Raw genomic sequence first — 17,912 nt, 5'->3', positions numbered from 1 at the left:
ATAAAATTATTGACACAAATTTTAATTTTGTGAATTATTTGTCCAATTTATACATAAATCATTATATTCTTTAACACATAGCAGCTTATTATTTTACTACTTTGAATTTGTGTTCCTTTTCAGTAGATTTTTTTGTTTGTTTCGTAATTTTTGTGTCGTTAACAATACAGTGTGTCCGGACATGACATACCAATATTTGAAGGGGCTATTCTCCAGGTATTTTTATCGACAATTCAACCCCTCTACAGTCCCCTACCTCACCCCCCTCAAAATGGCAAACCTATCAATTCGGATAGTGAATTTATGAAAATTGTAATAACTTCGAAAGTGAGTGTCACAAAATACTAAATTTGGTTTTATTTGAACAATAACAAGTTATTCTAGGGACCACTAAACAAATTTAATTGATAAGAGTGATGAAACATACTTTAAAAAATTCGAAAACCATTTTGAGGGGGGTGAGGTAGGGGACTGTAGAGGGGTTGAATTGTCGATAAAAATACCTGGAGAATAGCCCCTTCAAATATCGGTATGTCACGTCCGGACACACTGTATAAATAATAATTCTTATTCCTATAAATATGTGTATTTTTGAATAAATATATAATATTAGTTGTGCTCCGCGATTTCACACGCATTGCATCGCTTCTGTTGGTCTTAGCGTTATGGTATATATAGCCTATAGCCTTCCTCGATAAATGGGCTATCCAACAACGAAAGAATTTTTCAAATCGGACCCGTAGTTCCTGAGATTAGCGCGTTCAAACAAACAAACACTTCAGCTTTATAATATTAGTATAGATTATTTATTTTGTTTATTTTTCAGTGACACAGCGATCCGCGGTGCGGCTCGTGCTCGTCGACAGCTCGCGATAGAGAAATGCAATGATCTCGGAAAGTTAATAGATAACTGGGACACTAGAGACGTGCCGCAGTGTTGTAACGAGTTTTATAGAGGTAATTATAAATAAACAATAAATAAGTCGGGTTTTCTTTCCTGACGATATAACTCCAGAACGCACGAACCGATTTCCACGGTTTTGCATTCGTTGGAAAGGTATCTGGCTCCGTGAGGTTTGTAGCAAAGAAAATTCAGGAAACATTTCAATAGAAAAGCGGGAAAACCGGGAAAATCATTTTTCACATACAGCGCCTTATGTAACATTTCGTTTGGTGTTTAAACTATGAAGGTGGCGAGACGGAGTTCGCCGGGTTTGCTAGTTATTCCTATATATCCTATATTTATAATTATTTATAACTAGCGGTCCGCCCCGGCTTCGCCCGTGGTACATGTTTACGTTTTCTCTACATAAGAACCATCCTCGTACTTCAAGGAATATAATAAAAAAAGAATTAACGAAATCGGTTCAGCCGTTCTCGAGTTATGCGCTTACCAACACATTTTGCGATTCATTTTTATACATAAGATTATAAATATTTCAGGACAATTTTCACACACGGCACGATCTGATCCCATGCTAAGATATTGTTTGATGTTATACATGCTGATCTTAGCGAAGCTTTCAATAGACAAACAATAGACAAACATTTATTCACAAAAATAACACATTATTACAACTGACAATCACAATACTTAACATAGAAAAAATACAAATAAAAAACACAAAACACATATGACAATTTAATACATAATAAATAAATAAGTAAATAGGTTGCTAATAAGTGTTATGGCTGTGAAAGGGTCCTGGCTCAGCATATGTCATCTTTCGATACAGTCAATCACTTAACTTTAACGAAAGTTTAATTGGAATCAGTATTTTTACCTTTTTACATATTAACATAACATTATATGTATATTTTCAAAATTTCCGATCAATAAATGTTATTACAATATTTATAATATACATTGAGATAATAATTAATATTACTACGTATGGAGGAGACACCACGAACAAAATCTGTGCGCCATTTTTTTGCTCTAAGTTTTAAAAATTATTATCTAGTTAGGTACCTACCGATGAAAAGTTATGTTAGTCACTTTTCCGTATTATTTGTGCAATATCGTAACACACACGAAGGCATATTTGATGCGTTTCACTTTAAAACAAATAAAAAATGAGCGTGCAGTTAAGCCATATGACTTATGTTGAGCGGAACATAAGTGATGTAGGCGGTGTCGTCTCCATATGTATATATTAATATTTACATTTATTATATACTAGCGGTCCGCCCCGGCTTCGCCCGTGGTTCGTAATATTTACGTTTTCTCTACATAAGAACCATCCTCGTACTTCAAGGAATATAATAAAAAAAGAATTATCGAAATCGGTTCAGCCGTTCTCGAGTTATGCGCTTACCAACACATTTTGCGATTCATTTTTATATATAAGAAGAAGATTAATAAATAACAATTGAAATGCCAATATAATTGCAGAGGACACACTATCAAAGCTGGGTCCGGGCAAGCGGGTCGCGGAACGGCGGGCTTTTTTATTCGACGGCCTGCTGCTGCTCTGCAAACCTACCACTAGCATTGTGAGTTATTATTTACTACACTAATGGTTTTAGATCCGAATATAGGTCGACCTTCACCGGCGTGATAATAAAATGAGCCCAATTATATAATCAATTTAGTCTATTAAAAATGTATTAAAAATGGGTTTGCTGGAAAAATCCTGGACAAATCCTGGAAAAATTCTACTATAATACTAGCGGTCCGCCCCGGCTTCGCCCGTGGTACATATGAAAAATAGATGTTGGCCGATTCTCAGACTTACCCGATATGCACAGAAAATTTCATGAGAATCGGTCCACCCGTTTCGGAGGAGTATGCAGACTAACATTGTGACACGAGAATTTTATATATAAGATAAGATTATAAACTAGCGGTCCGCCCCAGCTTCGCCCGTGGTACATATGTTTTCTACGCGTAAGTTGAAAACATCATAAAATATAGCTTATATTCATCAGAGATGATAATATAGCAATGTAATGGTAAAATAATTTTTTAAATAGGTCCAGTAGTTTCGGAGACTATTCAACGTTTTTATTCATCCACTAATATATTAAATCAAAAGATACGTCTAACATTATAGTCCGGGATACATCGCCCATTTTTGCAAGTGATTACTATCAAGCTAATTTTTCGTGAGTAGCTTTATTTTGATGAGATGCCCAATAATTTCATGTACGAAACTCTCGATTGTGGTAGCTACCAGAGGAAACAAGGATACAATATTTTGATTTGATGGTTCTCAAATATTTATTACGCAATTTGTAGGACAATATGTCTGTTGAATTATATAAGTATTAAATAAGTGAAAATAAAAAAATCAGCTGGTTAGTAATCATTTCTGATGACTTCGTTATCGATACACATTGGAAAGGGGGACTCTTTAATCAAACCATAGATTTTGTAGGACAAATATTTTTTTCGAATAATTTAGATAATTATCTTGAGATTGAACAAAAAAAAACATTCAGTTAGTAATTAATATTTGAGAACCATCAAATCAAAATATTTTATCCTTGTTTCCTCTGGTAGCTACCACAATCGAGAATTTTGTACATGAAATTATTGGGCATCTCATCAAAATAAAGCTACTCACGAAAAATTAGCTTGATAGTAATCACTTGCAAAAATGGGCGATGTATCCCGGACTATTATATAAAGAAACCCTTAAAGGCTAAATATATTTCCAGGTGGCAGTGAATAGCAACGCAGCGGCGGGCGGACCTCAACAAATGAAGCTAAAAGAGAAACTACATATAAGAAAATTGGAAATCGTCGACAGGCCTGATTGTGAAGGTATATACTCAAACTCAAACATTTATTTATTCAATTAGACTTCTTCTAGAAGCACTTTTGAAACGTCATTACATATTTGTAACATTTACCACCGATTCGGAATGCAGTATCTACGGAGAAGAACCGGCAAGAAACTCTATAGTTGCTCTTTTAAAATCATGTCAATATTACAATTCAATTTTACATAATAAGACTAGCGGTCCGCCCCGGCTTCGCCCGTGGTACATATGAAAAATAGATGTTGGCCGATTCTCAGACTTACCCGATATGCACAGAAAATTTCATGAGACCACCCGTTTCGGAGGAGTATGCAGACTAACATTGTGACACGAGAATTTTATATATAAGACTAGCTTACCGCCCGCGGCTTCGCCCGCTTTATCTAAAATCTAATAAATTATATACTTAAACCTTCCTCTTGAATCACTTTATCTATTTAAAAAAACCGCATCAAAATCTGTTGCGTAGTTTTAAAGATTTAAGCATACAAAGGGACAGAGAAAGCGACTTTGTTTTATACTATGTAGTGATGTAACTTATATCTAACTACATAATTAACATAATATGCCAAATAACCTACTACTACCTAGCGATAAGGCCGCCTTTTGCTTATTTTATAAGTATTGTATGCTTTTATATGACTGACCGGTTGGCTTGGTTGGTAGTGGCCCTGCCTTCCAAGCCAGAGGTCGTGGGTTCGATTCCCACCCGGGGCAAATATTTGTGTGATAGATGTTTGCTCTGTGTCTGGGTGTTAATTATCTATGTAAGTATTTATTTAAAATTATATATGTATGTTTATCAGCCATCTGGTTTCTGTAACACAAGCGAAAGCTTAGTATCTGATCAATCGTGCCGTGTGTGAAAATTGTCCTGAAATATTTATTTATTTACTTTTTCCGCCCGCGGCTTCGCCCGCGTTTTCAAAGGAAAACCCGCATAGTTCCCGTTCCCGTGGGATTGCCGGGATAAAACCTATCCTATGTGTTAATCCAAGTTACCCTCTATATGTGTGCTAAATTTCATTGTAATCGGTTCAGTAGTTGACAGAAAGAGTAACAAACATCCATACATCCATACTTACAAACTTTCGCCTTTATAATAGTATTAAGATTAATTTATTTATACAATTCCCACAGAACTAGGCAACCTCCTCGAGCTAGTGCCACGTGTTGGCGCGCCAGTAGCACTAGCCGCTGGCTCCAGAGCGGAGAAACGGGCTTGGATGAGTGATCTAGTGATGTTGAACACTAAACCCATGTTGGACAGGAGTTTGGATAGGTGAGTGGAGGGGGAGGGGGGGGGTAAAGTTGACTTTAGAATGTGCTGAGCAGGATTTTGGGTGGTAAAAGTCCGGATAGGTGAATATGGCGCGGGGAGTAGGTAAAGTATGTTGTAATAGACATGAAACGTAAGTTATAAAAGACTAGCTGTTCCGCGCGGTTTCACCCGCATTGCTCCGCTCCTGTTGGTCTTAGCGTCATGATATATAGCCTATAGCCTTCCTCGATAAATGGGCTATCGAACACCGAAAGAATTTTTCAAATCGGACCAGTAGTTCCTGAGATTAGCGCGTTCAAACAATCAAACAAACTCTTAAGCTTTATAATATTAGTATAGATACTGGGTAATGGTGTGGTGGAAAGCAGTCTGTAAACGTGAATATCGCCATATTCACGTTTACGGGAGTCACAATAGAAGCTTTTGCTGAGCTTGATACTGATTGAAAAAATGGGATCGAAAAAATACATGTCTATGTAGAAAAGTGCATAAAATTCTGGTACTCAGCACTATGATCTAAATCATCAGGGAGCCTACTAGTGCCATTCCAATGTCTAATTTATCAAAAAAAATAAGTTTTTGTATACAAATATCAGATTATTAAACTTTATATTACTATTTTGCTTGCCTCGAAGCGATAAATGTCGTCATAGTGTCATAATTAATACATATTTATTTCCATACACCAATAAACATTTAACTTAATATTTAAAAGCTGAAAGAAAAACAAATAAATTATTAATCTATACTAATATTATAAATGCGAAAGTAACTCTGTCCGTCTGTCTGTTACTCAATCACGCCTAAACTACTGAACCAATTTGCATGAAATTTGGTATGGAGATATTTTGATACCCGAGAAAGGACATAGGCTACCTTTTATTGCGAAATATGTACCACGGGCGAAGCCGGGGCGGACCTCTAGTAAATAATAAATTAATAATTTTCTTTTCTATTTCTTGATATAATTCAACAAATTCTACAAAAGTGAGAAAATAAAATTGCTTTTTTGCTTGATACACCTCACTTAAATGTACTTTTCATTATATTTTCAAAAAATGTACACATGTCCTGATTAATTATTATTTCCATACACTTTACAACATTTTACAATTTATTTTTTTACAATTTTCAGCATACTATTAGAGCTAGAAAAGCGGCATCCGTTAAAATTACCGCCCGTGTCGTTGTATCGTTTCGCCGAACCGGATTCGCCTGACAATATAGTGTTGGAAGAAAGGGCTGGACCTACGCCTTTGATTAAGGTAAAAATACGTTTTTTTTTTCAAATTCAAATTCAAATTCAAATATTTTTTGTATGTGTTTGAAATTATTTTGAAGTAAAAATGGTTTTGATATGCGTTGTATAAAGAATAATACTCAAAAAAAGGGTATCGTGTTGGTAAAAAAATTGGTTGTCTGTAAAGTCGGTTTACTGACGATAGTTGAACGTGACAACGTCCGATTGTGCTTCTTTGTCGCTCGTTCCGCGCTCTTCAAGCCTTACATGGAACGCCTCAGAGCGAGGTAACGCCGCATGAGTCATGTTTTTTCGTGCGTGCAGCCGGCTCTATCGAATTATAAGACGTTGTCACGTCAAAATTAAAAAAAATATTTTTTTTTTCAGGGTGCAACACTGCTAAAGCTAGTCGAGCGTCTAACCTACCACATATACGCGGATCTCAACCTCGTAAGAACGTTCCTAACCACGTATCGCTCGTTCTGTTCTCCGGCCGAGCTTCTCGCGTTATTAGTGGAGAGATTCCGTATACCGGAGCCCAGTGATGTATACGATGCGCCGAGGACGTGTGAGTATAAATAAATAAATAAATAAATATTTCAGGACAATTTTCACACACGGCACGATCTGATCCCATACTAAGCTTTCGCTTGTGATATGGAAACCAGATGGCTGATAAACATACATATATAATTTTAAATAAATACTTATATAGATAATTAACACCCAGACACAGAGCAAACATCCATGTTCATCACACAAATATTTGCCCCGGGTGGGAATCGAACCCACGACCTCTGGCTTAGAAGGCAGGGCCACTACCTACCAAGCCAATCGGTCAGTCAGACAGACAGACATGTGAAATACACACGCATATACATTATATGTATATGAGACAGATGGACAGACACAAACATGTATGAAACACACACGCACAAATATAAGAACGCACACATACTTACGAATTTATAAAGGTACGTACGCACACATATGTATACGCACGCACGCATGTATAGATACGCATACATGAACACACACACATGTAAAAAAGTGACAAGCATTGATACTACCACTTTCACTTGCACACAAATATAAAAGTACGATTACACACACACGTGCACACAAAATAGTAGAACGTATTCATTTGCATAAAAATAAAGAAAAATCACACGCACACATACAAACAAACACTGTTACAATTAAAACGTATAAAATTAACCGTAAACTTGTATTAAGTATTATTCAGAATATCTTTATTTATTGGTAAGAAAACTTAATCGTTAAGTATATCTATTTATTGGTAAACAAAATGATCTATTAAATGATCTATATATAAATGTATTTGCGCACGCAAGTCCCAAGGATCAAGACGCCAAAAAAGGACATCAGTCCGCACGCGTCGCTCATGGATCTTGATCTGGATATCGGTAATGTATACTGTAGTATAGGAAATATCGATTTTTAATAAAAAATGAAACAGATACTTTCAAAAGTTTTCTTTTCAACACATTTAGAACTAGCGCGCAAGAGCAACTTTTGTCTCCGCAACTATTTAGTCTCTCCCATCAACTCTATGGGCTAGTAAGAAAGTGCGCGCACGTAGCGACGCAATTCCCCATAGAGTTGATGGGAGAGACAAAATAGTTGCGGAGACAAAAGTTGCTCTTGCGCGCTAGCTCTTATAGTTGATTATCATTGATAGACATTAGCATTGATTTCGAATATTTTTTTGTTCTTCCATATTTATCCATGCTCACGTGAACGCGACAAATGAAAAAAAAATCATATTGCCAATGACAGCTGTCAAAATGCGCGGGACTGTCATTTGAATTTTGACATATGTGTGCTTCAAAAATTTTTATAAAAAATGAAGCAAAAACTTTAAAAAGTTTTCTTTTCAAGAGATTTAAATAAAAATTGTCAAAAAAGCAATTAAAATAAATAATTATTATTATCAGCGGAATGCGTTGAAGAAATGTCGGCGAGTAGTGACGCGGAGAAACTTAGCAAAAACACCGCGAGAGAAGATTGGAAGAGATATAGGAAAGAGTTTCAACAGCCTGTAAAATTTCGGTAAGTTTATTTATATATGTAATAATATATCTATATAATATATATTATGTATATATTATACTAGCTGTCCCCCGCGGTTTCACCCGCATTGCTCCGCTCCTGTTGGTCTTAGCGTGATGATATATAGCCTATAGCCTTCCTCGATAAATGGGCTATCTAACACCGAAATAATTTTTCAAATCGGACCAGTAGTTCCTGAGATCAGCGCATTCAAACAAACAAACTCTTCAGCTTTATTATATTAGTATAGATTAAAACATTAATATTTCTTTCAACAGAGTGATAAACGTACTAAGACACTGGGTGGACCAACATTTCTACGACTTTGAGCGTGACCCGGCGTTGCTCGATAAATTGAAAGAATTCTTAGAGTCGGTAGATGGTAAACCTATGAAGAAATGGGTGCAGAGTGTGCTTAAAATTGTGCAGAGGAAGGTAAGGAAAAGATAATAATATGTAATACTTTATTTATAAGTAATTTGTATAATGAATATAATTTGAATTTTTAAATTTAAGGTTGATGTTCCGACCGTCCCTCCATACATTTTTGATTACCTCTAAACACTTAACACAGACACTATTTCTTTAAAACTAATCATTTTATCACTTCTCTATAATGAAATGTGTGCGCGTTCGACCTTTTTAATCAATAATTTACAATATTTACTTAGAAAAACAACAGTAAAATACCGGAAAAATTTGACACTTCTACAGTAGTGTGCGTGACTTTTGCCAAGCGAAACACGACATAAAGCACGACATCTAGCGCATAGACTATATACTTATTACAGATCTAGCGCGTCAATGTCTAAACGAAAGGCGATGTTTAGACATTGACGCGCTAGATGTCGTGCATTCGCGTTCGTTATCTTATGCATAATGAGCATAATTCTAATAAATCAAAGTTCTGTGTAAAAATTGAGTAATTTCATTTCCAATCGTTCAAAGAAAATAACAATAAAATAAAATAAAACTAATGACCTTAGAAACTATGTTTTTTTTTATTTATTACTCATTATTGTTCGTCCGTCGTAGGTCTGTAAACTGTATTGTACACTGAAGGTAAATGGTACTGTAGGTACTTTAGTTCGGCGTCGTCGCTCGTCGGCTTGATATAAAATTACATTCTTGATTTCATTGACACGCGCTATGATTTGCGCGCGGAATTTCTTGTGTTGTGAATTTATTTTTGTATGCTATGCATTTTAATTGATTCAAATTGCAATGTTTCTCTAGTATGCATTTGAGACTATAATATTGTAAATTGTAATAATTGATCGTGGGTATAGTAATTAATTATTCTAATAACGCAATTAGTAATATATGTATTTTCGGTGGGATTCAAAACAAAAAATTGGCCCGTGATTTTTATGAAATTTCACCACATTGCAAATCACATCAATCATAGTTCATACACATGTATGACGAAAGTGATTAGTATTGTGGCTAACATTGACTCATCAGTTCATCACTGAAACCAGTGATAAATCAGTACCTATATCATATTGTGTTTGAATATTTTTAAACAATGATATAAGTATACAATTATTATAAATCGGTAAACTATCAAAGTAATCACAAACTTGCAAACATTGGTAAAATGTCCAGTAGTTTATGAGCCTATTCATTACAATCAAACAAACAAACAAAGTTTTCCTCTTTATAATATTAGTGTAGACAAACACTATGAATACGATCACGAATGCAAATTCGGGGATTTTCTAATTATTGCTAAATAATACCTAATTGAATTCGTTTTGAAATACTCTATAATTTTTAGTGTATAAATAGACATTTATAATGTGGTGCTCATTTTTTTTGTACTGCTAACGCTATTGTAGGTACCTATTTTCGTTGTTTTATTTCAAGTGAACACGGCCATACAATTTTGTCACGAGCCGCCTATGATTGTAGGTACTTTTGTTAGGCTCCTTCGTCGTCCGCGTCGGCTCGAAAGTTCTTGATTTCATTGTCACGCGCTATGATTTGCGCGCGGATTTTCTTGTGTTGTGAATTTATTTTTGTATTATTATTTTTTTTTATTTTTTTTTTATTTTATTGATTCAAATAAAATATTTCACTAGTATGCATTTGAGACTATATTGTATTATGTATAATTTATCGTAGGTATAGTTATTCTTATAACGCAGTTATATTTTCGGTGGGACAATTTGACCCGTGATTTTTCTGAAATATCACCACGTTGCAAATCACATCAATCATACACACGTATGACGAAAGTATAGTGGCTAACATTGACTCATCAGTTCATCACTGAAACCAGTGATAAATCAGTATATCATATTTTATTGTGTTTGAATATTTTTTAAACAACGATATATACAATATTATTATAAATCGGTAAACTACCAAAGTACTTCCGAATTTTCAGACAGACAAACAAGTAGTTTGAACACGCAGTTTTCTTATACTAGTAGCAAAAATCAAAACCATAATATTATGTTTACCTACCTACTATATTTTACTAAAAGTCGAGTGCGTCGAAATCGTAAATAATAGGTAATATAATGTTTTTCACCTTCCTGGTTATTTTCCCATAGTAAATAGTGTTTTAGGTTTGTTGTTGTAGGTAGGAATAATAATAATTATTCTTACATGTTGGTTATGAAATGTATATTGAAATAATTTACTTTTACAAATCATTAGTGATATTAGTTTTGAGTGAAAATGCTTGGATCAGCATAATATTATATGGTACTTCAAATACATGTTTTGATAAAAAAAACAATAGTGTAATAAAATAAAACTGCGTTTTATTGTAATCAATGTTGACAATTTTAAATTCCAAAATTATTGATCAATAAAATAGTTTACACCAACAAATATAACTTTTATTTTTATAACAATCGTTCATAATATAAACCGTAGCAGGTGGCGTTTTGAAGTTCTGTCTACTCATACAGAAAAATGGAAAACTTGTTTTTTTTGTAAACAATTTATTACTCATGTTGTTTGGCAACTCGAAGCGTGGTCGTCCGTCGTAGGTACTTTTGTTCGGCGTCGCGTCGTCGTCCGCGTCGGCTTGATATAAAACATTCTTGATTTCATTGACACGCGCTATGATTTGCGCGCGGAATTTCTTGTGTTGTGAATTTATTTTTGTATGCTATGCATTTTAATTGAATCAAATTGCAATATTTCTCTAGTATGCATTTGAGACTATATTGTAATAATTGATCGTGGGTAGGTATAGTAATTAATTATTCTAATAACGCAATTATATTTTCGGTGGGATTCAAAACAAAAAATTGGCCCGTGATTTTTATGAAATTTCACCACATTGCAAATTATATATTATACAATTACAATTACAATTATTATAAATCGGTAAACTATCAAAGTAATTACAAACTTGCAAAATATGCTTTTCCGAATTTTCAGACAGACACACAATTTTATTAGTTTGTTTTAGCAAAGTAGGTACCTATACCTATACGCTTACGTCGCGCGTCGCGTCGTCGAAAACGGTGCGCCGTGCGCCCAGAAACAAACATACCTAATTCCTACAATCCTTTTTTTGTTCCGTAATTTATTGTATTTATTCTAATACGATTTTTTTTATTCGTCGGCCAGTTCTACTAGGTATAAAAAGATAAAATTGAAATATAATTATTGTAGCGACAGCCATATTATGTTACTATGTTTTCGTAAATATGTTTTTCACCTTCCTGGTTATTTTCACATAATCTTATCTTCTTATATATAAAAATGAATCGCAAAATGTGTTGGTAAGCGCATAACTCGAGAACGGCTGAACCGATTTCGATCATTCTTTTTTTATTATATTCCTTGAAGTACGAGGATGGTTTTTATGTAGAGAAAACGTAAATATTATGTACCACGGGCGAAGCCGGGGCGGACCGCTAGTATATATATATAAATGAATCGCAAAATGTGTTGGTAAGCGCATAACTCGAGAACGGCTGAACCGATTTCGATAATTCTTTTTTTATTATATTCCTTGAAGTACGAGGATGGTTCTTATGTAGAGAAAACGTAAACATGTACCACGGGCGAAGCCGGGGCGGACCGCTAGTCTTATATATAAAAATGAATCGCAAAATGTGTTGGTAAGCGCATAACTCGAGAACGGCTGAACCGATTTCGATAATTCTTTTTTTATTATATCCCTTGAAGTACGAGGATGGTTCTTATAGCTAGAGAGCTAGTTAGTTTAGTTTTAGTGCAGTGGCAGTGTAAATGTTGTTGTTGAGGTTATGTAAATTTAACACTTTAGTTAACTACCAAGATATAAAGAAATGAGGATAGGACACAATAACTTTTGGTTGAGGTATTTATAAACTCATAATATACTTTTAAAAAAATCACGTTTTAATAAATTTCTAGAATTAAATTAGAACAGCTGATTCAAAATAGCCTAAAAAATCTTAATAATAATAATTACGCTTCACAGCAAGAAGAAATGTACCATATGTACCCGCACAAAGTCGATATTGTGTTGCCTACCGTTCGACTCAATGGCTAGGGTTGTAACTACCTTTAATAATTATTACCAAACTAATAAACCGAGTGATGCGAAATAACCATAATTCTTTTAGAGTTTGATAAAATGATCAGGCAGGTATTTTCTTTAATCCTCTGAATTCTCGGTTACTAAATTGTATCGTTGAAATTATTCTTAATCGCGTAAATTTAATAAATAATCATATGGAAAACACTTTTCATTTGTTTTTTTACTTTCACGCCCAACTACTATACAATAATTACGTTGTTTCGGTATTTTGACGAGAAAACGCAGGAAACATCCGTTGTATCATTTTAGATAGATTGTATATTTTGTATCTGTAGAATTGAAATCAAAGCTATGTATATGTTGTCTCCATTCTTTTCTTATCGGATTGTTGATCCCAATGCGAATGCGTCACTTAAATTTTATAAAAGACAATTAAGAACATCAAAAATAAAGTGATACATAAATATTTCACAGTGCAATATATTATGTAATTAATAATAATTATATATTTATGAAAAAATAATTACATCAGATTTAATAATAGCAATTGTTTTGAATGTACATAATATGAATAAATGATTACATCATAATAGTAATAATCACAATTGTTTTATTTCCCATTTGTTGCAACCCTAGCATATTTTCATGTAGCAGCAGAAGTACCTACACTGGCGGCGCGGCGGCATCGTGCGACATCAAAGGCATTGCCTTACTAGGTAAGTTTATAATGACTCATTTCTTTTATTATATAATTTACGTTTTACTTTTACAGAATCCGATTCAATGGATTATGAAGACGAGTCACACAACGCCATACGATAGTGATGATGAATGAACATTTCAACATAAATGCATGCGTGTTTTTTTATGTTGTTTTGTAATTGTTAATTGTTTCTTAAATAAAGAAATAAACTAAATATTTAAATGATGATTTGTTATTTGCAACACAACTTTATATTTGAGATTCTTTACAAATGTATATTTAGTTTTGTATCATCAAATTTATAAATTTTATTCCATAGTTTTCAAAATTAAATGTAAATGACCATAAAAACATTAATAAAGTAAATCATTGATGTAAGGTCAGGGAACGTAATACATATATACATCTGACCATGTAGAAGCTAAGTCTTGTTGACTGCTGAAGTCTGTAAAGTTTTGTTGTCTGCTGAAGTCTGTACGCAATGAAAATGTCTGCCGTTTCGAAAATAAGTTTTTACGAGACCCTAATAAATAAAATATATGAATGGCAGATCTGGTCAAATACTTTCAAAATTGTATTTTTTTCAGCACTTTCATAAGTGTCTGCCAGAATGTTATCCGCGTGATAATGGTCTGCCATTGTTATTTTCCGATAGTAATAATAATCTATTTTCAAATATCAAAATGGCAGACGTGGTCAAATGGTTTCAAAGTTCGCCAAAAATTTCCACCTGTCTTACCTAAGCGCGCGCCCCGTCCACCAGTGACTCTGGGCTTAGTGACTCCTCATCTCATGTATAGTAGGTATAGGGGAATCAACACACAAAAATCCAGGTCTGGTCAAATACATACAGGTAGCTTTGCGCTAGCTCTCTAGCTATTACTTCTTATGGAGAGAAAACGTAAACATGTACCACGGGCGAAGCCGGGGCGGACCGCTAGTAAATAATAAAATAATAAATAGTGTATTAGATTTGTTATTGTATCTTGTATACCTACGAATAATTATTCTTACGTCTTGTTGGGAAATGTTCAAATACCTACCTATTGAAATAATTTACTGTTACAAATCATTAGTGTTATTAGTTTTGAGTGAATAGGCATGGATCAGAAATTCAGAATATAATATGCTACTAACTACTCAAATACATACATGTTTACACAACAAACACCACTGACCTCTATAACTATAAGTTATAGAGGTCAGTGACCGTCAGTGACAAACACTATGGATACCTACGCTCGCGAATGCAAATTCGGTGATTTACTAATTATTGATAGGTACCTAGTCATTGAATTCGTTTTGAAATAGCCTGTACTTTGTAATTTTTAGTGTTATAGACATTTATAAAATGTGGTGCTCATTTTTTTTTGTAATAAATTATCCTGCTACGCTATTGTATTTTCGTTGTTTTATTTCAAGTGAACACCCATACAATTTTGTCACGAGCCGCCTCTGGCCTCTGGGTGAAATCAACCAGTCAAATGATTTTTGTTCTAATTGTATTTTGGTAGTAGTTTGTTTAGAATTTACATTACCATTGTTTAATTTTTATTTTGTATTTGCAGTAAAATAAAAAGATGAAAAACTTCATTAGGTATATTGTACGACACCTCACTCTGAATCGCGCTAGCGAAATTTTTTCGTTACAGAGCACATATACAACTTTCGGACAATCTTCATTGAGGCCGGCCGGCAAATCGAGTATGTCGAGAAACTTCACTTATTCGATGGAGGTATTCTACCTTCCTTCCTCCACAGTTGTGGGACCCCGACGTGCATACACATATAGAACGTAACTTGGACACATTGAATAGGTTTTATCCCGGAAACCCCACGGGAACGGGAACTATACGGGTTTTTTTTTGAAAATGCGGGCGGAAAGCTAATCGTTCATAATAATATAAACCGTAGCAGGTGGCGTTTTGAAGTTTTGTCTACCCATACAGAAAAATGAAAACCACAGGAGATTGCCCAAGTGACTATGGCACTTGGTATCGCAATCAAACTTATTGTGTCAAGATGAAATATAGCTCAATTTAAAGCTTGATGTTAGTACTTTTAGATATGATTAAAGTTTTTATGTAAATAAGCCGCAGTTCGCGACAATAAAAATAAAACAATAGTTTTATTCAACACTTCAAAAAACTACTTAATCGAGTTTAAACTAACGATGAACGTTAAGTTTTACATTTATTACATAGGTAATATTTTAATTTACAAGACAAATGTGAAAAGTAAATCGTAATTTAAACATTATTTCAAAATAACATCGAACAATGCGTCGAACACATTCATTTGACATTTCAAATAGAAACTATGACATATGACGTTTGCAAGAGAGATAGATATAGGTATGTGTCAAAACAAAACTTTTACTTTTATTTCTATTTATTCGGTATAATAACAACTTAATAGTGATAAATATGATCATTATAAATACAAATAGGAATTAACAATATCACGAACACGTGACACAACTAGTATTTTACCGATTCCATACGTAGTCATACATGTTTCAAAAGAAAAACTTTTACTTTTACTATTATTTCAATTTATCCGGTTTAATTAAGACTTAATATTGATACATATGATCATTATAAATACAAATAGGAATTAACAATATAACGAATACGTGGCACAACTAAAATTTTACCGATACCACCCGTGGTCATTCTCCTTTGTGGGTCATTTGTAACAGGATGGCGGTTCTACAGCGAAAAAAGAAAAATGATGGTCAGAACGCTGATACCGGATACCTTAAGATACTGTAATATAAAATATTACTAGATTAGATAAAATATTATAGGTAGTATCTTCACCGTGTGTGACGCGCTTTACATTCACGCCATCTAGAGTTAAATCTTTATCATTTTTGTATACGTCTGTGTGTGTAAACGACCCTGTATGCAATGACAGATGTTAAAACGCATAATTTTACCGAATTGGGTGGATTTTAAGGCAATGATATAACATATTTCAATAAAATATAATATTCAGTAACCGCCATGACTATTCCTAGGTTTGATGACTATTCCAATTACGCAAAAACTCAAATAAACTAGAAATGTAGAATTCAGCGCCATCTAGCGGGATATTGGCTGGGAACAGATCGTTGCAATCACCTTAAAAAGCTATAGAATTTGGTGTGTCTGTGTGAATTTTTTTTTTGTGGTACATTTTAATGAAAACATGTTCTGAGGGGTATCAAATTCAAAAATGTTCAACTGTCACGTCTTACGTTTCTCTCTCGTTTTATTTTTCAATAATCCATTCCGTCACCACAGAACCATTTACCTACATACATTCATTTACATTAATTCTTTGAAAATATCCCCAGTTCCCAATTACAAGTGTACACCTACATATCAAATTTCATTGTAATCGGTTCAGTAGTATTTGCGTGAAAGAGTAACACGTCAATGCATCCATCCTCATTGTCCATGCATGCATTCGATTTCGATGAAACTTGGTATATTTATACCTTATTATCCTGGGCATAAAAAAGAATACTTTTTATCCCGGAAAAAAAATCTTAATTTTTCCGCGCGGACGGAGTCGCAGGCGGAAGCTAGTACTTAATATATGGGAGGGTTTCAAGTTAACTTTTTAGATATTTCTCGTTTTATTTTTAAAAATTTATTATGGCCATTTTACTCATTAGGTTAAGTACTTTCGATATCAGTTTAAAATTTTTTGATATCTGCAATAGTTACCGAATAATCACCTGTGCACACTTAACGATTACACCCTGTATACATGCTTTATTTTGCGTTCATTCTTATAATACCCCCCTTTACTTCTTTCTCGAGCTCTCTCAAACAAAGCGCGCCGTTATATTATTATTTGACTCAATTCTTTGAAAATATCCTCTCATTCTTACGTTTATTTTCTCATTTTTGAAATTTTCTGCTCTTTTTCGATGTTTTTTGCACTCCTCTCTTATAACTCGTGTATCGTTACCCCAGAGTCAATGCGGCAACGACACAGAGGGTGTAGCGCACGTGTTTGACCGTTTGCCCCCCGCCCCTTGCCGACATCTCGCCGACACGGACCGATATCGCTGGCATCCCCTGGCTTTACACCCGCTGGAGTTGGCCAGACAATTGACGTTACTGGAGTTCCAGTTGTACAGACAGGTGAGTGAATGAATAAAAAATACTTTATTGAAGTGAAAACTTCTTTAGCGGCGTTGAGCACTTTTTCTGTTATGGGTATAAAATGTTAAACTCGCGTCAGGACACGTGACCTGATCGAAAAAGCGTAAGACGGATACCATTCCAAAATATCAAACATGCTCAACGTTAATAATCAAGTTTTCACTTCTGCCGGCACTCCCCCAGTGCAACCC

The 17,912-nt window shown here is 34.3% G+C and overlaps 1 protein-coding gene across 1 annotated transcript in view; it reads left to right on the top strand.

Annotated features, from left to right (window-relative positions):
- Nucleotides 1–17,912, top strand: part of Sos (Son of sevenless guanine nucleotide exchange factor) — a 44,932-nt gene that overhangs the window by 11,211 nt on the left and 15,809 nt on the right. Inside the window, exons 10-18 of the mRNA XM_089713327.1 lie at nt 827–957; nt 2,396–2,496; nt 3,664–3,769; nt 4,909–5,050; nt 6,186–6,315; nt 6,678–6,858; nt 8,249–8,363; nt 8,642–8,798; nt 17,530–17,700. Of these exons, the coding sequence (XP_089569453.1) occupies nt 827–957; nt 2,396–2,496; nt 3,664–3,769; nt 4,909–5,050; nt 6,186–6,315; nt 6,678–6,858; nt 8,249–8,363; nt 8,642–8,798; nt 17,530–17,700 (1,234 nt within the window). The remainder of the gene's footprint in view (nt 1–826; nt 958–2,395; nt 2,497–3,663; nt 3,770–4,908; nt 5,051–6,185; nt 6,316–6,677; nt 6,859–8,248; nt 8,364–8,641; nt 8,799–17,529; nt 17,701–17,912) is intronic.

The sequence above is a fragment of the Colias philodice genome, chromosome 30, assembly GCF_061535455.1.
Source record: "Colias philodice isolate Cphi_HAF_F1 chromosome 30, ilColPhil1 Martin Lab GWU primary, whole genome shotgun sequence".
Classification (NCBI taxonomy): domain Eukaryota; kingdom Metazoa; phylum Arthropoda; class Insecta; order Lepidoptera; family Pieridae; genus Colias; species Colias philodice.
Note: the sequence above shows the minus strand (reverse complement) of the source record. Positions and strands in the feature narration are given on the sequence as shown.